This window comes from Brassica napus, chromosome A9, assembly GCF_020379485.1.
Source record: "Brassica napus cultivar Da-Ae chromosome A9, Da-Ae, whole genome shotgun sequence".
NCBI classification, from domain to species: Eukaryota; Viridiplantae; Streptophyta; class Magnoliopsida; order Brassicales; family Brassicaceae; genus Brassica; species Brassica napus.
This window is the reverse complement of record NC_063442.1, coordinates 13,690,154-13,715,045: the sequence shown is the minus strand read 5'-3', so window position 1 is coordinate 13,715,045 and position 24,892 is coordinate 13,690,154. Positions and strand designations below refer to the sequence as shown.

Genomic DNA, 24,892 nt, shown 5'->3' with positions numbered 1-24,892 from the left:
AAACATACAAATATACATGGGATTTTTTATAAATTCGGCGGTTTATGAGTTTACGTTGAACACAAGTTAAATCAAACATCCACGCCAGGCGCGGATCAAGTTTTAGTTAATATTATTTAAAAATCTTACAAGATATCGAAACAACTAAAATTTATTTAGAAGTTATTGAAATCACCTAGCGAGAACATGGGTTGCACGACAAATTTTCTTTCCTAACCCTAACTCCCTTTCTATTCGTCACAACACCGACAAAGAATATTTGAAAGTGTCGATTGACAAACTGAAATGATAGCGTTTTTTTTAAGTTCAGCTCATTGTTTTTCTAAAATGGGTCTAGAACAGTTTTTAATGATTAACTAAATAGGCCAAGTACATAGTAAAATGTGTTTTGGTTTAAATTTTTTTGCATACCCAAAATCAATATGAACCATTAGGGGTAGACATTTTACCCGATATCCGAAGCCGCACACGAACCCGATCCGAAAAACCAGAACCGAAATCCGAACTGAAGTAGCAAAATATATGAACGGGTATTGAATTAGGAGAGATTGGATATCCGAACCCGAACGGATAATATCCAAACCCGAATGAATATCCGAAGATAACCGAACATATGTATAATTAACCATATATTTATATCGATAATACATATACTTTAAGTTCATATGATATACATAGAATTACAGAGAAAATGATTTGCTATCACTTAAAATGCATGTCAAAAATTTTATTTCAAAAATTAACAAAAATTTATATCCAAAATTTAAAAACAATAACCAAATTAATGTATTTTTGAGTTTCAAAATGTTATGTCCAAATCTATTAACCATTCAATCTATTAAAAATTAAAATAGATTAGTTGAATGAAAGTTATATTTTTAGATACAAGAAATTTGAGAAATGAAAAATTTAATTTTTTTTTAAAATTTAAATATCTGAACCCGATCCGAAATAACCTAATCCGAACTAAAAATACCCGAACCCAACCCGAAGTACAGAAATACCCGAACGGGTTTTATACCTCTATACCAAAATACCCAAAAATCCGAAATACCTGATCCAAACCCAAACGGGTACAAGAACGCCCACCCCTATGAACCATCATCTTTTTCGTTTAAATTTTGTCACAATAAATATAGGGTTGGGAAAAAAAAACGAAAACCAAAAAACCGAACAAAGGCTGGTCCAAAGAATAGTACTGAACTTTAATCAAAATTGGTTAGATATCCGAATGAGTTCAAAATTTTGGTATCTAGAGAACCAAAACCGAACCCGATCCAAACTGAAATATTTTAGGTATCTAAATATATCCGAACAAGATTTAAATACTTAAATACATTAATTATTTTTAATTTAATATCTAAAAGAATATACAAAATATATAAGACGTTTCTAAGTTGGCCAAAATACTTAGAAATATATACAAATAGTTATAAGTACATGTTTAAAATAGGTAAACGATACTTATAATACCTAAAATACTTAAAATATCTATTTATTTTCTATCCAAATATTTAAGCTAAACCAAATTTTATTGGCATACTTTACTCGAAGTTATATGTTATATATTATTTATATTTTTAGATTTTGAAAAATTTAAAGTATATATAAACTTTAAATTTTGAAAAAAAAATTAAATAGGTTATCTTAACCGAACAAAACCGACAAAGATCCAAACCGAATAAAATCCACAAGAATTTGAATCGAACCAAATGGTACTCAAATGTCCACCTCTAATCAAATTTAAAAAAGGTTATTGATAAAAAAATGTATATTGTTTATAATATTTAAGTTCAATATTTTTTTAAAAAAATTCACCCAGCGCAGGGCGCAAATTATTAATAAGGAGACATTAAATATGTTTAATCTAGATATCGGTTTGGTTTTAGGTTCTTTTTTGTTTTTAATATCTGAAAATATAGTTATAATTCTAAATCAATATTTATTTTAGTTTGTTCGGTTTAAATTGTTGATGTTTTTGTTTTTTTCGGTGATAACCAAAAATTTATTATTTGTTTGGTTTCAGGTTATATGAATTTTCAATAGTCTTGATGTCGAATCAATGGTTTCATATTACTGTTTCTAAACAAATAATACTTAAAGAAAAGGAAAAAAATTATTAAGACAAATCACACTACAAAAAAAGTTGCTATTGATAGCACATGATTATAGCTCGTTTTACTGAACTGCTGTATTAGATGACTTAAAATTTTTATTATTATAGAACAGCGTTGCGTTAACGCTATGATAGAGTTTAAGTAAGCGGGAAAATAAAATTTGCTTTCCGCGATACACTTAGTGAAAATCCCTAATCTAATTACACTTCCCTCTCTCTCTATTCGTTGTTTCCCTCTAATATCTCTCCTTATCCCCTTTTTTCCCCTTTTTTCTATTGAACCCTAAAAACTCTAATCGATTTCCCTAAGAAATCTTCTCCGCCATCGCCACAACTCTTCGATTCAACTCCGATTCTCCATCTCGAAGGTATCGGAGGTTCACATTTCGACATCTCTGTCGATTTGAGCTCAAATCGTATCGAGGATTTCGTCTCCTTTTCATATTTCTTGGTTGCTTTGATTTGTTGTTTGCTTCGAGTTCGATTCATAGCCACATTATCTTAGGGTTGTTGTTTTGGATTTACAGTTTAGGGATTCCATTTGCTAAAATATATTTCCTCTCAAGTCTTCGATTTTGTATTGTACTGTAATTGATTCGCTGCGTTATTTGTAGAGTACTCTGTCTTATACTGATTTGTGTTTTGCTTTGAATAAAACGTATGTGTTATTTCCTCTGAATCTGAGGACACCTTAACAAAGACTTTATGTTACTAAAGGTTTACATTTAGGTTCGAACAGAGAATGGTTGACAAAACATGGGTGCATCTAAGCAGGTAATGTACTTCATTATATTTGTTAGGTTTTAGTTGTTGTGTAGATAGTTAACTTAGTTTAACTTTTTTGCTTTTCATTATGTATCGTAGAGTTGATCCTGGATACGAGAGAGGGGCTTTAAAGTTCGTACGTGATGTTGCTTCAGCTCTGGGAGGGATTGATATGATCGTATGTCCTTGCATTGACTGCCGAAATATAGATCGTCACTCAGGAAGTGTAGTAGTTGATCATCTGGTTACGAGGGGAATGGAGGAAGGTTATAAGATGAGGGCTGATTGGTATCTACATGGAGAACTGAACTCAGATATAGAAGGTGCAAGCAGAGCAAGTGAATGGAATGATGAGATCTTTGGGTTATACAGAGCTGCTGAGTGTTTCGATGAAGAGTTAGCTAACACGGGGGATTTATCTGATAAGGCAGAGGGAGACGACAAGAAAGAAGACGAGTTCTTGGCAAAGCTAGCTGATGCTGAAACACCCCTGTATCCGAGCTGTGTCAACCACATTAAGCTATCTGCCATTGTTTCCTTATTAAGAGTGAAGACTCAGAATGGGTGGTCTGACAAGAGCTTCAACGATCTGCTTGAGACATTGCCGGAGATGTTACCAGAGGAAAATGTTCTTCACACATCACTGTATGATGTGAAGAAATTTTTGAAATCCTTTGACATGGGTTATGAGAAGATTCATGCATGTGTCAATGACTGCTGCTTATTCAGAAAGAGGTTCAAGAAGCTTGAGAAGTGTCCAAAATGTAAGGCTTCAAGATGGAAGACTAACATGCATACCGGTGAGAAGAAGAAAGGCGTCCCACAGAAAGTATTACGTTACTTTCCCATAATACCAAGACTGAAGAGACTGTTCCGCTCTGAGGAAATGGCCAAGAACTTGAGGTGGCACTTTAGCAACAAGAGCAGTGATGGAAAGCTTCGTCATCCTGTTGATTCAGTGACATGGGATCAGATGAATGCTAAATACCCTGCATTTGCAGCTGAAGAAAGGAACCTGCGGCTTGGACTTTCAACAGATGGATTCAATCCATTCAACATGAAGAATTCGATGTATAGTTGCTGGCCTGTTTTGGTGGTAAACTATAACTTGCCACCTGACTTATACATGAAGAAGGAGAACATCATGCTTTCACTGTTGATTCCTGGTCCACACCAGCCGGGTAATAGTATAGATGTCTACTTAGAACCCCTCATTGACGATCTGAACAGTCTGTGGAACATTGGAGAGTTGACATACGACGCTCTGACTCGATCAACATTTACTCTTAAGGCGATGCTGCTCTGGACCATCAGTGATTTTCCAGCTTATCGGAATCTCGCAGGCTGCAAAGTAAAGGGTAAAATGGGGTGTCCGTTATGTGGGAAAAAGACAGATAGCATGTGGCTAAAGTTCAGCAGAAAACATGTCTACATGTGCCATAGAAAGGGTCTGCCACCAACTCATAGTTTCAGGGGTAAAAAGAAATGGTTTGACGGCAAAACTGAACAAGGAAGAAGGGGAAGAATACTAACTGGCCGTGACATTTCTCAGCATCTAAGAAATTTCAAGAATGAATTTGGAAATTTCAAAGGATCTGCAAGTAAGAGAAAAAGGCTACAGTGTTCTGATAATTTAGGCTCTGATAGTGAGGTTTTATCGAGTGAATCAGAGGAAGAGGAAGATGAAGAAGTACAAGTAGATGAAGATGAATTGTCTAGATGGAAGAAGAGGTCAATCTTCTTTAAGCTACCTTATTGGGAGGTAAGAAGGTTATCTCATTTGCTTAAATGGTTTTCTATTGTGATTGTCTTTTGTTTAACTTGAGCATTTTGTATTGTTTCTGTTATGAGTAGGAACTTCCGGTCAGGCACAACTTGGATGTAATGCATGTGGAGAGAAATGTAGCTGCCAGTTTAGTGTCAATGCTATTGCACTGTGGGAAATCAAAGGCTGGTCTTGCAGCTCGTAAAGATCTTGAGGAACTTGGTATTAGGCCAGAGTTACACCCTAAAATTCAGGGGAAACGCACATATCTTCCTCCAGCACCATGGTCTCTATCGAAGGCAGAGAAGAAGATCTTCTGCAGGCGTCTATTCGACTTCAAAGGGCCAAATGGCTATTGTTCAAACATATCAAGAGGTGTCTCATTAGATGACTACAAAGTGACAGGGTTGAAATCACATGACTACCATGTGTTAATGCAACAACTTCTGCCCATTGCACTTAAAGAGCTGTTACCTAAAGGACCGAGACTTGCAGTTTTTAGGTTATGTGCATTCTTCAATCTGTTGTGCCAAAGAGTGATTGACAAGGAGAAGCTTTTGGTTATGGAAGCTGAGATTGTCGAGACTCTCTGCTTGTTTGAAAGATTCTTTCCTCCAAGCTTCTTTGATATCATGCTCCATCTGACTGTCCATCTAGGAAGAGAGGCTCGGCTTGGTGGTCCAGTCCACTTTAGATGGATGTACCCATTTGAAAGGTACGTTAGATATATATGAGTAAGTTAAATTTAACCATTCTGTTGCTGAACTATATATATTGGCATTTGTTTCAGGTACATGAAAGTCCTTAAAGACTATGTCAGGAATCCTGCAAGACCAGAGGGGTGTATAGCTGAGTGTTATCTAGCTGAGGAATGTATCAGGTTTTGTAGTGACTTTTTGAAGAAGACAACAAATGTCCAAGAGAAAGTAGATAGAAACATAGAGTATGAGAACAATTCTATCTTAGAAGGTCGTCCAATATCCATAGGCACTTCAATTACTCTCAGTGAATCGGATATTGGTATTGCACATCTTGCTATCATCCAAAACATGGCTCTCGTCGATCCTTATGTTGAGTAAGTATACAATTACTCTTTCATTAAGTTGTTCATATTGGTCTGGTCAGTGTTCTGATTAATTTGTTTACCATTTGAAGTGAACATCTTCAGCATTTACAAGACACAGATGGAAGATGCCGGCGAGATGCCTCAACGTTATGGAGTATGCATACAAAGAATTTTGTAAGTTGGCTAAAAGAACAGGTACTGATTTGTATTCAAATACTCTTCTTATGTAACTGTATTGGTGTTTGACTAGTTTATTCTTTATCAGGTGCCTCTTGATTCTACTGAACATGATAAAACACTTAAGTGGATAGCTTATGGTCCAAGATGTTCTGCAAGGTCATATACATGATTCATAGTTAATGGGCAGAGGTTTCACACAACATCAGTTGATAGGAAAAGTCAGAACAGTGGGGTTTATTATGAGGCTACCGCTGTTTGTAGATCTAGTGCGAAAGATACATCACAAGTGGTCGACTTGGTATCTTACTACGGCAGAGTTACTTACTTCATTTTGGTGGATTATAATATCTTCTATGTTCCTCTTTTCCGGTGTCAGTGGGCTGTTAAGGGTAATGGCGTAAAGATGGAAGATGGGTTTACACTTGTTAACATGAATCATAATCAAGCGTCCTTTGCAAGTGGCCCGTATATACTAGCATCTCAAGCGAAGCAAGTGTTTTATTCAAGGGAGGATGAGTCTTCAAATTGGTACATTGTAATGAAAGTTCCTTCTAGAAGATATAGTAAGGAAGATATTCAAGAAGGAACTGCAGACATTGGGCTATTGCCATCAAATATTGACATGGATGCCGACATTGATGAAGCTGAGAATGCCAGAACAGATTGTGAAGGCATATATGTTTGAAACGTATCCTTATTAACTGTCTGTAATGTTAGCTTGATCATTATCCCTTTTTTTTTGTCTGTGATGTTAGCTTGGTCTTTGATTTGTTTGGTGTTCTCTGTGATGTTAGCTTGGTCTTTGATTTGTTTGGTGTTCTCTGTGATGTTAGCTTGATTGTTGTCTTTGTGGTTGTACTGAAACTGTAATGTTGTGTATGGAGTTAACTCTTTATTTCATATTTTGTTTCAGGTAAATTGAGATGGGACGTCCAAAGAGCAAAAAACGCGGGAGGAAACCAACAAACAAGAAACAAAAAAAAGATGATGAAGTAGAGTTCATTTGTACGCTAAAGGCAGGTGAAACATTAGAGGAACCAGTGCAACATGAAGAGAAAGAGCAGGAAAAAGAGCAAGAAGAAGAGGAGGAACAAGAGGAGGAAACCGAGCAAGAACAAGAGGAGGAAAAAGAGCAAGAAGAAGAGGAGGAAAACGAGCAAGAACAAGAGGAGGAAGAAGAGCAAGAGAAATAGAATGTTGAAGAGCCTGAAGGTGAGGTCGAACTAACTCAAGAGCCTGAAGTTTCCTGCTCGCGTAAGAGAAAGCGCGGGCCAACTATGATGCGAGACCTAGCTAAAGATCCAAATACAAGAGTACATGTGGATTTCACCTTCATGGGAGAACCTTATGGTCCTGGTTCAGTCAAGCTTTCCTCATATTTAGGCCCATTGGTAAGGGAACATGTCCCTGTAACACTTGAGAACTGGAGAAAACTCACTGATGAAGTAAAGACAGTGCTTTGGAAATCAGTCCAGGTAAGAGTTTGTATACAATGACAACGTCTTTGATTAAATTTAAACACGATACTGATAAATGCTTACTATGTGAATGCAGGCTAGGTTTGAAGTTGACGATGAGTACCAAAGGGTTGCAGTTCTAAAGCAGATGGGAGGTTTATGGAGATCATCCAAGTCACGCCTAGTTACCCAAATTAACGAAGCTGAGAATAACCAACAGAGGATGAATCTGAGACCTAAGAATGTAAATCCAACTGTGTGGCGCAAGTTTGTTAAGGAGAAAACTAGCCAAGAATTCAAGGTATGCTTTTCCAGTTAATTAAGATCAAACGTGACAAAGTAGATTACATATTAACAACCAAATGTTAGGTTCTGAGTGAAAGCTACAAGGAGAGAAGACGTAAACAGATTCCTCACACTTGTAGCCGAAAAGGAATGGTTAGACTAGCAGAAGAGATGGTAAGCATATATACTATCTTGTTGTTGTTTGATATTAAATGTGTAGAAAAGGCTATTGACATATAATTTTGGCACAGAAAAACAGTTCTGAAGACCCATCTGAAGTGTCAAGGCTTAAAGTCTGGGTGAAGTCACGTACCAAAAAAGATGGAACTCCTATCAACACCAATGCCGCTGAGAAGATTGTAAGTTTACACAATCATATGGTACAGTACTCGTAGAAGACAAACTTCTAATGTTTCTGGTTTTTCTTTTTATGTACAGCAAAAGGCAGCTGAGATTGTTAATGGTCCTACACATTCATCTGGTAAAAATCCAGATGAAGATACATTAATCCAATTGTTAGGACCTGATAATCCTGGTCGTATGAGAGCAATGGGCCGAAATATAACCAAGACGAAAATAGCTTGCTTCAATATGAAGCAAAAGACTATTTCTGAAATGCAAGAGAAACAAGTACACTTGCAGGCAATGGTTAATGAGTTGCAGGCTGAACTTGCCAAAGTGAAAAATCAGGTAAGACACTTATCCGTTAAGATATGAGGTAATAACAAAATAATAATAAGATGTATTGGGGTTTTTGTTACAGAGAGAGGACAATGAAGTGGGTGAAAACTCTGCTGCAAGAGTAAGTCATATATATGAGATCAATGATTATTTACTATGTTGACATTTTTATGTCCTTACCATTTAGCAGAGTGTGAACATGAGATCACATAAGAAGTGCCTGCTTATTGATTGGGCTGATGAAGATGGGAACGTTGGTGAAGGCTGTATCCTTCCTTCCGACCCAGATGATATAGTCAATGAGAGTCGGCTAGGCCTTAAGGTTGTTAAAGTCTTAGTTGATGCTGCTAATGAACCTGAAGCATTTCTCTGGAGACCTGCTCGTAACATGACCACAATTCAGGAAGCTGTTGGTCATATTATTGCATGACCTAAGAATAAAGTCGTTGAACTTGGTCTGGAGCTTGAACCAGAAGAGATTGCACCACTGGAAAAGGGATCAGCTTTTGCATTCTCTTACTTATGCATATGGAGAGAACTGTTGGCCTTTTATGTGATTATTTTCTGTATGTGTTTGACAGGGCTCGAGAACTAATTCGCTCAACAAATGCAAACTACTGGATTTGTCTGATGATGATGTAGTTGTTGGTGAAGGCCGTTGGCAGACACAAGAAGCAAAGGCATTGGTTAATGGACTTCCTCTCGGACCTAAAGCAGTGAAAGTCTTTCTCGATGTCGTACATGAAGAAGGGACGTATTTATGGAGGCCTACGATGGATCTGGCATACCTTGAGGACTGCGTACATTCTTTTATATCATGGCCTGCTCGGAAAGTTGTCTTTGACAACCCACCAAAAGCAACAAGACAACCATCTCCTACTCCAAACACAGCATCTTCAGTAGGAACCGCAAAATAAACAACCAAAAAAGCTGCATCTATAGATTCGAAGTCTCCTACTGCCATAAGTGTTAAAAAAGTTGCAATAGGAGCTAAAAGTTCAACTCCTACTACGAAGTCTCCAGCAGCTAATCAGGTAATATTTTTTGGTTTGTTTCTTTCAATAACCTGGTTATATATATTAATCTGAAGCTATAAACTGAATCAGAAATGCAAACTGATGGCTATTGGTGGGAAGAAACAAGTTGTGGCTGAAGGAAGAGTGCATTCAACAGACCCAAATCAAATGGTTGTTGGGGTCAAAAACGGTTACGACGGAATTACCATCCGAAAATCCTCAGAGATCGTATTTCCGAAAGAGTTAGTAAAAGAAGGGATATAATTTTTGTAAAAATAACCTATACGAGGTTATTTCTACGAAGAAGTATTCTTTGGGATTCAAACCAAACGATCGTCCCGCTCGGTCGAGCTCAGCCAAGCTCGGTCGCTACGTAGCGACCGAACGATCGTCCCGCTCGGTCGCTACGTAGCGACCGAGCTCGAGCCAAAGCTCGGTCGCTACGTAGCGACCGAGCGATCGTCCCGCTCGGTCGCTACGTAGCGACCAAGCTCGAGCCAAAGCTCGGTCGCTACGTAGCGACCGAGCGATCGTCCCGCTCGGTCGCTACGTAGCGACCAAGCTCGAGCCAAAGCTCGGTCGCTACGTAGCGACCGAGCGATCGTCCCGCTCGGTCGCTACGTAGCGACCGAGCGATCGTCCCGCTCGGTCGCTACGTAGCGACTGGGCTCGAGCCAAAGCTCGGTCGCTACGTAGCGACCGAGCGATCGTCCCGCTCGGTCGCTACGTAGCGACCGAGCTCGAGCCAAAGCTCGGTCGCTACGTAGCGACCGAGCGATCGTCCCGCTCGGTCGCTACGTAGCGACCGAGCGATCGTCCCGCTCGGTCGCTACGTAGCGACCGAGCTCGAGCCAAAGCTCGGTCGCTACGTAGCGACCGAGCGATCGTCCCGCTCGGTCGCTACGTAGCGACCGAGCTCGAGTCAAAGCTCGGTCGCTACGTAGCGACCGAGCGATCGTCCCGCTCGGTCGCTACGTAGCGACCGAGCTCGAGCCAAAGCTCGGTCGCTACGTAGCGACCGAGCGATCGTCCCGCTCGGTCGCTACGTAGCGACCGAGCTCAAGCCGAAGCTCGGTCGCTACGTAGCGACCGAGCACTCGTTTCGCTCGGTCGCTACATAGCGACCGGGCTCGAGCCAAAGTTCGGTCGCTGTGTAGCGATTGAACCTTTCCGAACATCGATACGACACCAGTCCTTGCATTCTCGTCAAACCTTCGAATGCTATCTCCCGAAGACCGTAGCAAGCTCAGTCTATGTTTCCCGCTATTCTAATTCATCGATCAAACTTCGCGGATTAGAAACCGCGGAAAACTCGTAGTAAACGTGTCGAGTCGGAAGACGGCCCAAAGGGACCTAAAACACGACTCGAGGCCCATCCTACGATTTTTCCTAACCAAAAGCCCGTGAACCACAGCATGGTTCACGCTTGGCCCGCGAGGAAGGATAAATGTCAAGTTTCCGCGGATAAATACGGAAGTTTTGAAGATAATTGTGAAGATCGGGAAAAATGGAATATCTCCATTTTTATGCTATGACGGCTTAAGGGCAGAAGAGTAAAAGCGTAAACCGACCTTGGAGCTAGTATATAAGGAGTCCTAGGCGAGGAGCAGGAGGAAAAACTTTTGAGAGCAAACTAAGCACTTAGAGCGATTTAGGCAACTTTCCGTTTTTGTTATTTCGAGCTGCGACTCAATTAGGTTTAGCCGTCTTAGGGTTGCTAGAACTAGGAATCTCGCCGACAGCTCTCGAGCCCAGGCTTATACCTTGTTGTAACGCTCATACGCAGATTCGGAATAAGATCTACTTTGCTCTCTTTTCGATTTCTTATTTTTATCGTTGTTATTCTCGTGTTCTGATTGCTTGACGTGTGGTAATTAACAGATATCCGGGTCCTCTGGGAAACTAGGGTTTTCTTAGTTTCCTTATTTAAACGGAAATCGACAGTGCGAATTTCGGTTCCCACAGTTGGCGCTAGAAGGAGGGGGACTTACGGATCAATCTAACCCGCAAAAGCCACACACAGTCAGACATGTCAACCAACGACGCGGATAACGTGCAAACTCCCCTTAACGGAGGCAGCGGCACCGATCTCCACACTCCGGTAGCGGACGTACTGCGGCCAACGCGCAAGCCAACGCCGCGACTCTCGAGGAGTTTAAAAAGATGTTCGCCACCTATGAAAAAAGGTCGGAAGAACAGGATAAGCTCGTGAATACCTTGACCAAACAGGTTGAAACCTTAACGGCAAGGACCCAAGCTATCCGTCCCCGCGGAACCACCAAAATCCGCGGGAAGAGGCTCGATTTCGCCACCCCACTCGATAGAGCAGGAGTCGCGCGGGAACGACCTTCCGGTCAAAACCCCAGCGAGAAGTCTCCCATCGAGAAGGGGAACTCTGAAAGTCTTCCGCTCCCTGCAAAGGACTCGGAAGCCGAACACATTGACCTGGATCCTAGCGATATCTCCAACGACAGCGACGAGGATGTCGACAGACATCCAAGAAGGACCAGAAGCCGATCCGCTCGGGAAGGCTCCCCGTTCGAAAAACCAATGACGGAAGAAGAAGAAGTCGCCTATTGGAACGAACAAGAGGAGCTGGCCGAAAGGCAAACCGAGCTCACTCGCAGTAAGCGCCGACAGGCTCGGAAATCCACTGACGAGACATCGGATATCCGCGATCTTCGCGACTACATCACCAAGACTGCGGCAGAAGTGAGAGCCGTAAAGTCTCAAATCCATCATGCTACTAGTGCTGCCCCCGAGATCGATCGACTGCTGGAAGGAGCTCGAAAGACCCCCTTTACCAGTCGCATTTCGGACATGAGGGTGTCCGATCCGGGAAAGATCAAAGTGCCAAAGTACGATGGTACGGCCGATCCAAAAGCGCACCTTCAGGCTTTCCACATCGCGATGGGAAGAGCAAGACTGAAGGACGGCGAAAAGGATGCCGGCTATTGCCGCCTGTTCGTCGAAAATCTTGAAGGAGCAGCGCTCGAATGGTTCGCACGCCTTCGTCGCAACACCATCGGGAGTTTTCGACAGCTCGCATCGGAATTCCTCAAACAGTACTCTGTATTCATAGACAGGGAAACCTCCGATGTTGATCTCTGGAGTCTCTCCCAGAGGGAAGACGAACCCCTCCGCGAGTTTATCAGCCGGTTCAAACTGATAATGTCCAGGGTCAGCGGGATAAGCGACAAAGTGGCCATCGACGCGCTGAGAAAGACGCTCTGGTACAAGTCGAAATTCAGAAAATGGATAACTCTCGACAAACCGCGAACGATCCAGGACGCCCTCCACAAAGCAACAGACTATATCATAGTGGAGGAAGAAACTAAAGTCTTATCGCAAAAACATAAGCCGGCAAGACCATCCTCGAAAGACGCAGATCCGAAGGGGAAAAAGAAGAACTCTCGTAACGACAAGTACGTCCATCACGAGGGGGAAGATCTCCAAGGGGCGCATAACTATGCGATCAGTTCGGATCAAGGCCGGACCACGGGCAACACATGGACTCGCAATCAAGGGTATGACGAGAACACCTTCTGCGAGTTCCACCAATCCCGAGGACACTCCACGACTAATTGCAAAGTCTTAGGAGCAAGACTGGCCGCGAAGCTGCTCGCTGGAGAGCTTTCGGAAGTAACTAGCGTCAAGGATCTCATCCTCGATTCTGATCGGCCTCCAAAGACGGACAGAAATCCGCCCGCCGAAAAATCTCCTCAACGAAACCAACCTGGGGATAAACGCGGTAGGAGGCCGGATGACAAAGGGAACGATAACAATCGTCGCAGAGTCAATATGATCATCGGAGGATCTCAATACTGCGGCGATACCGTGTCAGCCATCAAGGCTTACCAACGGAAGGCAGAATCAAGCGCAAAATGGCCTACATGGTCTCCTCCTCGAGACGGCCAAAATTGCTCGATCACCTTCACGGAGGAAGAAGCCGGCGGTATCGACCAACCTCACTGCGACCCGCTCGTCATAGATCTCGTCATACGAGATTTAGAAGTCGGAAGGGTACTCGTCGATACGGGAAGCACGGTCAACGTAATCTTCCGCGACACTCTCAATCGGATGAGTATCGAACTCGGAGAGGTAATTCCGACGCCAAAACCACTCACGGGTTTTTCAGGCGAAGTGTCGATGACTCTCGGGTCAATCCAATTGCCAGTCATGGCCAAGGAGATCACGAAAATCGTCGAATTCGCGGTAGTCGACCATCCCGCTATCTACAACGTGATCATGGGAACCCCATGGCTCAACGCCATGCAGGCAGTTCCGTCAACTTACCACCTGGGTCTCAAGTTCCCAACGCCGAGCGGAGTCGCGGCCATCTGGGGATGCCAAAAACAGTCGCGACTATGCTTCCTCGCGGAGCATAAGTTAAGGCAAATCACGGCTTCTGCAAACGGCAAACGCGCAAAGATAGATCGATCTTCGGCCAAAAGCACCCCACAAGGACGAAGTAAAATCGTCCGTCAACGCAAACGCGTCGGACGTCGAAGCTCGACATAAATCCAAAGCCCACGCGACAACTCAACCGGAACATCCGGAAAATAGCGTCGACCCAGCCACGATCGACACGGTCAAGACGGACATCGCAACAGCAACCGCCGAGTAAGAACACTCGCGGCATGAAACAGAACTACGAGATGGCTTGATCCTCGAAAGGGGTACGTAGGCAGCTTGTCAAAAGACAAGTTCAGCTATCCCCCTCTCTAAAAAGGGGGGGGAGTGGGTGCGTATACTCGTATACTCCCACAATCGCCATTATTGTAATCGAGTTTTTAGAAACAAAAAAACTTTTACAATATACACTGTCTTTTTATCGAAAACGCTTACGCTTCAGTTTACGCTCGTCTGCGGCCTCATCCGGCCCAAAAATCGTAAAGATTATCACCATTCAAACACGCATAATCCTCGAAAATAACTGCGAGACGTCGCAAAAAGTTAAAATTCGAGGACAATGCTAAACAAATTGTCCGAACGCGACCACCAAAAACCTTACACCCCGTTCGTCGATTGGCCCCGACGAACACGCCAGCCGTCTTAAACAAACGCAATCCGATCACTCTTTTGATCTTTAAAAACGTCCAGCACAAGGACAAAAGCGCGCTACAACAAAAATCCGAAATTTTGGTTTAGCACTTCCAGTTGATTCTGAGAAGATGCTCGATTCGTACCATACAAGTCATATAAGCCGAGAACATATCGCGGACTTTAAATCGGTGCGAGTCAGGAAGAAATCGCAACAGGAAAAACGATAGCCGGCTAGTCACCGCACAAACCTTAACCGAAAGTAAACCTAGGTCTTGCCCTAAACCCAACGCTCTGGTCTCAAACATCTCAAGGCATGATATCTAAAAGATACGAGATCATAAACCATGCCTCTCCGTTCGTGTCTCAATGTTCTCAGAATCGTAAAAACAGATAAATTTTACGAAAATCACGAACGAACCAACAGATTGAACGTCTAATTAGAACTACATACGAGACGACAACTCGTATTTACTTCAACCCTACTCGGGAAAAACTCGAAACGAAACATTTATCGTATAAATAAACCGCATAAAGCGGCAAGGGATTCAAAGCCACCAACGGCCAGTCCCCGAAATACAAATACGGTCATCTTGACCTAAACGAAATCCAAATTCAGAGGGCCATATTCGGCAAAAAACAAGGATAACTAATCCATCCCTCATAATCCAAAGTCGAAGTCCCCGGACAACGAAGCACCAAACGCATCCGCAGGACGATCCACTTCCTCGCCACCGCCGTGAAAATCGATCGGGACCTCCTCGGTATCAGGAGAAACCGGGATGGAATCCCAGAACCCTTGAATCCTCTCGTCGATCGGAGGGATAAGCGCCTCAGCGTGGGCACGGTCACTCATCCCACTCTTCATCAAGCTCATTTCCTCTTCAAACACATAGTCGTCGGCTTGCGTCCTCCAAAGACTTCCGACCGAACCACGGCACTCGCGAAAGTCGCCCACCGAGTTAAAGGCATTCTTAAGATTCCCGTACTCAATCTGGAACTGAGATGCGCGAGTCTTCATCACCTCGCCGATCTCTCTTTTGCCTTTCCTCTCCGATCTGCGAACAGCCCGCGCATGATCACGAGTAAGCTGTGCTTCCCGCTCCAGCATCTCGCCTTGTACACGGGCGAGATCCCGCTCCGCTTTCTCCGCCTTGAAACGGTAGACCATGGCTTCTCTATGACCCGCCTCGATGGCCGAGCCCAGCAAGCTCAGGCCCTGCAAAATCAATAGGCGTGTTAACAAATCCATACATGGGATAATCACTTAAAAATTCCCAAGAAAAAAACTAACCCCATTGATGATGCGAGACCCTTCCGCAACGACTCTCGGCCTCGCCGATTCTTTCGTAGGAGGAGGAGCATCGAAACCCGATGGCAGCCCAGCAAAGAAATCATCGAAGTCCGGAATGGGGGCTTCGCTCGAACCGCTTCCGTCGCCGTAAGCAAGGTTCGGATCCCATCCTGGAAGCATAGAGTCATCCATCGAAAACTCTATGTCGCCGAGATCGACGTCTTTTCCCTTCCAAGAGCTCGACTCCGGCGCGGCTGTCGGAGCTTCAACGGGACTCTGGCCGTCGGGTTCGGAATCACTTCCCGTATCCGCGTCCAAAGCTGGACCAGGTTGCACAAATTTCAGCGCCTTCCGAACCCTTCTCGGCGTGAAAGAAGTCCAGAAGAAGGGACCATTCCTGAGAAGATCCCTCACCGCGATAATATCCTCAGGGAACGGAGCAAGAGGATTGATGAAGGGACGATTGTTCGGCAACCTCCGGAACAGTGGAATGCAACTCTCTTCGACGGACGCAGCGTCCAAACGAACGAAGAAAAAGAACTTTTTCCACGAGTTGAAGTTCGAAATGAACTTCTTAACCACCGACATAAATTTCCGAGGGACAAACCTATGCTTATCCGTATCCTTGACAAGTTGAAGCCTCAAAAGCGCTTCGTAATGGTCGACGGAAAGGGAAAGGCCATGCTCATAGCTTAGGATCAAGATCCCAATAAGGTGCTGAATGGCAAGGGGTGTCAACTGACTTATCGCAACTTCAAAACGGTCCAACACTCGGACGAGAATTTCGGGTATGGGGAACCAGAGGCGACAACGCACTATGAACACCTCATAACAAGTAAAGTAACCCTCCGGGGGGTTGTTAGCACATTCCCCGCGACAGGGAACCCGGAACTCCACAACATCCGGGATGCGGTAGAACGACCGCATCGTCGCGAGAAACTCGTCAGTGGACCTACTTGCGTCCTTTCCCTCGACTCCGCGATGGACCAGGACCGGGAATGGCTTCTCCTTGGGAGGGATCAACGAGCCGTAATGAGCAACCCACCATGCCTCGTTCTCGGCAGGATGCACCGAGTGAGGCACGAACTCCGTCTTCGGAACGACGAGCTCTTCGTAAGGACTCGCGGACGAAGACCCTTTTTTCGCAATCTTTTTCTTGCTCGACATCTTTATACTTCTCTTAAGAGAATAGAGGAAAAGGGTAGAGAGAAAGATAGAAAGTTTTTGAAAGATCTTAGAGAAAAACAAATAAGTGAAAAAATTATGGAACAAGTTACCTCTCTTCTTATAAGACATGAGGATTTACTATTCAAGCTCGGACTTTCGTATATTAATTCCATCCATCACGCCTAACTTGCCAAACATGCCTAACCGCACGCTAGGATCCCCCATGCATGATCCTAACGGGCTGGGGGGCTAACTGTTGGGGTCAAAAACGGTTACGACGGAATTACCATCCGAAAATCCTCAGAGATCGTATTTCCGAAAGAGTTAGTAAAAGAAGGGATATAATTTTTGTAAAAATAACCTATACGAGGTTATTTCTACGAAGAAGTATTCTTTGGGATTCAAACCAAACGATCGTCCCGCTCGGTCGAGCTCAGCCAAGTTCGGTCGCTACGTAGCGACCGAACGATCGTCCCGCTCGGTCGCTACGTAGCGACCGAGCTCGAGCCAAAGCTCGGTCGCTACGTAGCGACCGAGCGATCGTCCCGCTCGGTCGCTACGTAGCGACCAAGCTCGAGCCAAAGCTCGGTCGCTACGTAGCGACCGAGCGATCGTCCAGCTCGGTCGCTACGTAGCGACCGAGCTCAGCCAAGCTCGGTCGCTACGTAGCGACCGAGCGATCGTCCCGCTCGGTCGCTACATAGCGACCGGGCTCGAGCCAAAGATCGGTCGCTGTATAGCGATTGAACCTTTCCGAACATCGATACGACACCAGTCCTTGCATTCTCGTCAAACCTTCGAATGCTATCTCCCGAAGACCGTAGCAAGCTCAGTCTATGTTTCCCGCTATTCTAATTCATCGATCAAACTTCGCGGATTGGAAATCGCGGAAAACTCGTGGTAAACGTGTCGAGTCGGAAGACGGCCCAAAGGGACCTAAAACACGACTCGAGGCCCATCCTACGATTTTTCCTAACCAAAAGCCCGTGAACCACAGCATGGTTCACGCTTGGCCCGCGAGGAAGGATAAATGTCAAGTTTCCGCGGATAAATACGGAAGTTTTGAAGATAATTGTGAAGATCGGGAAAAATGGAATATCTCCATTTTTATGCTATGACGGCTTAAGGGCAGAAGAGTAAAAGCGTAAACCGACCTTGGAGCTAGTATATAAGGAGTCCTAGGCGAGGAGCAGGAGGAAAAACTTTTGAGAGCAAATTAAGCACTTAGAGCGATTTAGGCAACTTTCCGTTTTTGTTATTTCGAGCTGCGACTCAATTAGGTTTAGCCGTCTTAGGGTTGCTAGAACTAGGAATCTCGCCGACAGCTCTCGAGCCCAGGCTTATACCTTGTTGTAACGCTCATACGCAGATTCGGAATAAGATCTACTTTGCTCTCTTTTCGATTTCTTATTTTTATCGTTGTTATTCTCGTGTTCTGATTGCTTGACGTGTGGTAATTAACAGATATCCGGGTCCTCTGGGAAACTAGGGTTTTCTTAGTTTCCTTATTTAAACGGAAATCGACAGTGCGAATTTCGGTTCCCACAATGGTCCATTTTGTACGCCTCGGTCCGAATGCAGCAAGAGTGTGGGTAGATGCAGTGACTGTGGATGATGCAGAAGTTTGGAGGAAATCAGATGAAATAGAGTGTTTGAAAGATGCTCATGGTTCATCCATCGCATGGCCAGTTGATAAATTGGTCATCTTTTAAGCTGTTGTAAGTGTAATGCTTTGTGTTTTGAACTTGGATATGTAACTACTTAACTGATGATATTTTGATTTCTTGCAGGCTGCAGGGGAATGAAGAACTTTGGTCCAGACTTAGCTAGCTAGTTTTAAGCTAGGTAATGAACTTATGTACTATCTTGTCTCTTAGGAATTTTTGGTGTGTTTTCAAACTTTATATGTTATCCCTTATGTCTACTGAATGGTTATGTTTGCTACGTAATGTATGAATGGTTATGTTTCTGTTATGAGTTCTATTTTGCTATTGAAAATGTGGAAATCTTACCAAATCATAGCTCTCAGATAAAATAACAATAGCAAAAAAAAAACAGTTGTAATCTCAAATCATAGCATTTAATATTTCCTACCAACAGAGGTATCATAACATATTACAAAGCAATAACAAGTTTTGGTATAGCACTTATCAACAGCTCTTATTAAAATATGCGTTTGCTATTGTAGAAGACCCTACCATGGCACAACATATGCATCGTAGAAAATTTGTAACATAAATAACTCGTGTTGTAGTTTCGTTACTAACAACATCTATTTATTACTATCTATACGCACATATCTTAGCGTCACTAAAAAATGCTATCGTTACTAGGGTACCTATGATGGCTGCCGTATACATAGCATTTATGATTTTGCTATCAAACCTCTAATATAGCATATTTCTCGCGCTAACAATGTACATATTTCTTGTAGTGTCATTTCACTACAATTTGGTCGATAGTTAAAGAAGCATTAAAAAAGAATATTTCAACTTCCAAGAGAATTAGATACTCCAGTTGTCGTGAATATTTAGTTATATATGTGTTCACGTCAATGTCCACATGTATGTGTATGTAAAGTATATAAAAGTGGTTGGTAAATATATTAAAATACTGTTAATCAATATTAAATGACATTTTTATTTAAAATAACACATGAAAGATCATGAATCAAATAAAAAATTTACGAATATTTTGCCTAGCCTATCTGTAAATAATAAAAATAATATATGTATAATTGGACTTGCAATTCATTATCCGTTTTAATTTTTCTTGATAGTGTGAATTTTATTGGAAACCTTACATGTGAGTTTTATATCTAGAACCAAAACTTAAAGTATATAGTATGAACACATTTATGTAGAGTTTGATTGAGAAACTCTCTATACTTAACACGTCAGCATGATCATTCTCAAGTTGCCGTTTTGTCTATCATGTGAACCCATTAATTACGATGTTTTTCCTTTAATAAAAAGGTATTAGTTTACATATGCATGTTGATCGACATCATAGACTGAAACTGATTCGATGTTTTTGTTCGCCAACTTCATACGTTATAAATTATTAAATGAGTCATCCAAAGACAATACTCGGTTTGTGGAAAAAAGAAGACAATAATCGGTTTTAACCGGTGAAAATGATAAAAGTTAAAAGATATATTCAAATTTCGAAGACAAGTTGTGATCTGTTTTAGTGAACCATGCATGTTGACAACTTATTAAACTAGGCAAAGTTTAGCAGCTGAACTGCTGAAGTCTTCTTTCGGTTACTCAAAACTCAACATCACTATTCCATTTACTTATTCCAAAAAAAGGAAGATAATATACCACTAGAATTTTATAGACGAATGAATAAAATTTCCAGTAGTAAGAACTTTTATCGTTTGTGATGCGTGTAATGACAGATTACATGACTTGATTCTGGTCTTACCGCGTTCGAGATCTCAGTTTTTAGTGATATGAAGTTATGAACAAGTCAATTATCTTTCATATTTCTAGTTATTCACAGTTGCATATTTTAATTCGACACTTGGGTTATATGATTAACCTATGGAAATACTTTATCAAATGGGAAGTCTTCCACACTTCGATTATAATTTAGGGGAAGACTTTTGGGAAGTAGACCCATGCGGCCAATCAAACGTAGTTACTACGAATATATATGATAGGCCACTGAAGGCGTATACGAGGAAGAGAAGAAGAGTGAAAGGGACTTTGGATGAGGAGTTAGCTCAAGAAGAGAATGATGCTGAGCTGGAGTTGGAGAGTGATGACGTGGAGAAGATTGTATAATTAGCTCACGAAGAAGTATAAATAGAAGAATGAGAACATAATTTTCTTTCATGCAATTTGCAATTGAAATTTGTCTGGCGCTATAAGTCAGTTACGATCGCGATGAGATCATACTTCTCTTTACAAACTGTAATCAACATTGGATTTACAGATTTATACAAATAGTACTTTGGAGTCCTATCAATTTATATAAATTATAGGTTAATAAAAGTCGTGTATGTATCCAAATACTACAGTATTGTTTTTACTTTTTTTCGAAACTTGTATTATTTTACTTCATATGCATGTTGATCGACATCATAGATTGATTCTTATCGGTGTATCTGTTCACCAACTACATGGTTATACAATTATTAAACTAGTAATCCAAAGACAATACTCGGTTTGACCGGAGATAATTATAAAGAGTTGAAAGATAAATTCAAATTTCGAAGACAAGTTGTGATCTGTTTTAGCAAACCATGTTGATAACTTTTTAAACTAGGCAAACTTTAGCATCTGTCTTCTTTGTGTTACTCAAAACCCAACTTCACTTTTCATTAACTTAAAAAACGGAGGTGTGATCATAATATACCACCAGAATTTCATAGACGAACGAATGAAACTTCTTTCCAAAACAGAATTGTTTAGTCGATAAGTTTTTCCTAATGAATAAGCAAAGACTTACAGCTTCAACAAAAAGAAATGTAGTAAGTCCAATTAAAGTTTTGTTTTGTTGTTTTTGTTAACATAGAATTTTGTGCAAGACAACAACCAAAAACGGAAACCCAACTAGCAAGTTACCAATTTTGAGAAAGTTCACATCAGGGGTACGACGCATAGGGGATATGAAGAGAGCAAATAGAAAAGTCGCTGTTAAAGCCCTGATAAAAACTTCTCCAATCCCTAATCTCCTTCTTCTTCTCAATCTTCGAGAGCTTGGTAGCAATCTTGTAACTTCTTTAACAATAGCAGCAACAAGAGCAAATTCGTTTCTGAACACATGAGTGAACGAAACTGATTGAGATGACTAAACACAAAGTCCTGCTATAAAACAAAAGAATTGATTATTTTTATTTTCTAATACCTGTGTCTTTCCAAGCTTAAGCCAATACTCCTTTTGGTACTAAAATTCAAAGCTTCCTCCCAACTCTGAACCATCATTGGCTCCATAGAAAACCTCTTCACTGAATCTGCAAAATGGATTCCAAACTCTCCTTGGAGTCTTCTCACTTCGTTTGTTTTCACATTGTAGAAGACGGGGATGACCACGAGTTTTCCTTCCTTTGTAAGCTCTTCCATCTTCACAAGCTCGTTCAAGCACCTATCTGATTCCGAGTACCTTTTTGAGAAGATTGCTAGCACGATATTCGACTTCTCTATACTCGTGAATACTTGTTGTTGTTCGTCCTCTTTTCCTCTACGGTTGTAGCTGTCCATGAGTACATTGATCCCTAATTCTCTCAAAGCCCACGCGAGATGTCTGATAAAGTTGTCGCCAAGCTCCTCTTTGCAGAAACTGACAAACACTTGAGGGAGACGTGATGGTAGTCGGTCCAGCTCTGCCACAAGAGGCTCAAATGATGATATGATGTCAGTTTGGGTTCGGTGATTTGTGGACTGACCTGAAACACACACACACACACACACAAAAAAACACAATTATGGATCTCACTACAACTTTTAAAAACTCAATCATACTTGACAAGCAAGCAACATACCACACATCTTATAAGTAACTTTCTATGTTGTTGGAATTGTTAGAATTTACCTCTTTTCTTGTTTGAAACATCGATTAGAACTTTCTTCACCTCCTTAACGATTGAATCGACCAACTCAGACTCATCCCTGGCATTAACCAGAGAGAAATTTTTAAAAAAATTTATAACCCCTAGAAGAGTTATGCTATAAAGAATTTGAAACCTTGTAACAGAATTTGTTCAAGCAACCCTGCTTTGATTGTATGCATATATTATTATTCCCTTATTTTTTTAACTTTACTAACCTTATTATTACAGAATTTGTTCAAGTGACCCTGCTTTGATTGTAGGCATATTTTGTTATTTTTTTTAACACTTTACTAACCTTTTAAGATTCATATTTTAGTTTTAGTTTGAGAAAAAAAATTACTAGCCATTCAAGATTTTTTAACAAAAAGATTTATTAAAATTCAAGGAAACTAGTGTTTTCAAGTCACACACAAACCAAAAATTCATAATATATAAGTTTTCAATAATTTTGTTTTTGCATAACTTGCTACTTTTATCAATGAAAATTAAAGAAAATGCTATTTTTATATAAAATAAAAATTCATACAAACTTTTGTTTATAAATATCATTTATACAATAAGGTGAAAAAAATATTTGTGTTTAACTCTACGAATAGATATACGTATTTTGTCAATAATTTATATTATTATTATTAACAATTTTTTGAGTTATTAGGGCATCTGCATTGAGGGTTCAATGCAGAAGTTCACACATTTCCCAAAAAAAAAATATTAAAATATTTTCATTTTTGTGAACTCAGCTCCTGCAGGTTCACTAGTATGAACCTGGTTCATCACTGTACCGCGGGCTCCATGCCACGTGGCGGTCCGAGATTGGTCCGCTTATTTTCTTTTTTATTTTTTATTTTTAAAAAATCAAACGAAAAAAATAAAAATAAATAAAAATTAAAAATTAAAGTTATAAACCCCCTCAAAGTTCACTGATACAGATGCTCTTAAGTTTCTTTTTGTAAAATCTATGCAAACAGTCAAGCCTAAATTAGGGCTGGGCAAATAAACCGAACCCGAAAATCCGAACCGAATCCGATCTGATAAAAATGAATCCGAACCGATCCGAACCCGACATAAATACCGAATAGATCCTGTTTTTTGGTATTTTGGGTTATGGGTATTATCCGAACCGAACCCGAACCTATTATGGATATCCGATAGAACCCGAAACATTTAAAATCACAAAAAGAACTTCTACCAAATATGATCTTAATTTTTAATATGTATCCAAAATACTTTAAGATATTATTGAACTTCTAAAATAATTATCTGTTACATGAAGGTTGATGGTGGAATGTGGCGGTTGATGCCTGAAGTTTTTAGATTTTGGTTTTGTTTTTATTGAATAATGTTTCTCATGTCATGAGAACTTATTTTTTGTTTTATGGTTTCATTTATATAGTTTTTTTTCTATCACTAACTATGTTTATCTTTCGCTTGATTTTAAATGATCACGTTTGATGTTTTTTTTATTTTTGAAATCGATTTTACTTATGTTTTGGCTATTAAAATATGTACAAATCATGTATTTTAAATCCGAAGAACCGATTTCGTTTATATTTTAGTTACAAAATAGGTACAAATCAGGTATTTTTAAACCAAAGAACCGATTGGGACCCGAACCCGAAAGTACAATGGATTTTTGAAGATTTACTAACCCCGACCCGAACCCGAACTGGTCCCGAACCGAACTTTTATATAACCCGAATGGGGTTGATTTTGATAAATCCGAAAAACTGAAACCCGAATGGATAAAACCGAAACCTGATTGGGACCCCGAATGCCCATGCCTAGCCTAAATCAATATTTAGAAGCAACTAGGAGTTAACATATTGGATAAAAGTTAACACTCTTGGTTCGCATAGTAGAAGTTTAAAAGGTTAGGGATTCATTTCCCATTGACAGAGGTCTACTCAAAATTTAGAAATACCTGTGTCCTTCCAAAGTCAAGCCAACCTTCTGGGGAATAGAGATCAAAGCTTCTTTCCATTTCTTGACTCTCTCAGGCTCGCTCCGATACTCTCTCTCCAGATTCCTGAAATTGTCACCGAAAGTTCCAACGAGCCTCTTACAGTTGGTAGCGTCCAATCTGTAAAAAATTGGAATCACAACGAGCTTGTCTTGGTCCATCTGCTCTTTCATCTTCACTAGTTCATCCAAGCACCAACTAGATTCAGTGTATCTTTCAGACAGGATCACAACAGCGACTCTGGATTCCTCGATCCTCCTGAAAAATTCTGTAGATCTCTACCTTTGACTTCTATTTCGTCTGTGAAGACGTTGATCTTTGCTTCTCTCATGGCTTTCACTACGAACCCGAGGAAGCTTTTCCGCAGCTCGTCTCCTCTGCAGTTGATGAAAACTTGGTGCTGCGGTGGGACTTCTTCACCGGACACCGTCATTGGAACCACTTCTTCAATAAGACGTCATTTCAAAAGTTAAATAAAGTCAACCATATGAAAATTGGAGAAAGGGTATCTCACATTATGTACAATTTGATTTTTTT

General features: G+C 41.1%; 1 protein-coding gene and 1 pseudogene across 1 annotated transcript; one reads left to right on the top strand and one right to left on the bottom strand.

Annotated features, from left to right (window-relative positions):
* Positions 1 to 2,858: 2,858 nt before the first annotated feature.
* Positions 2,859 to 6,577, top strand: LOC125578066. The gene is made up of 7 exons (XM_048740353.1): positions 2,859 to 2,890; positions 2,981 to 4,643; positions 4,736 to 5,361; positions 5,437 to 5,721; positions 5,815 to 5,866; positions 5,978 to 6,048; positions 6,154 to 6,577. The coding sequence occupies exons 1-7, from the start codon at positions 2,859 to 2,861 to the stop codon at positions 6,575 to 6,577; spliced, it is 3,153 nt and encodes a 1,050-aa protein (XP_048596310.1).
* Positions 6,578 to 20,874: 14,297 nt separating this feature from the next.
* On the bottom strand, positions 20,875 to 24,825 carry LOC125578262 (annotated as a pseudogene).
* Positions 24,826 to 24,892: the final 67 nt, after the last annotated feature.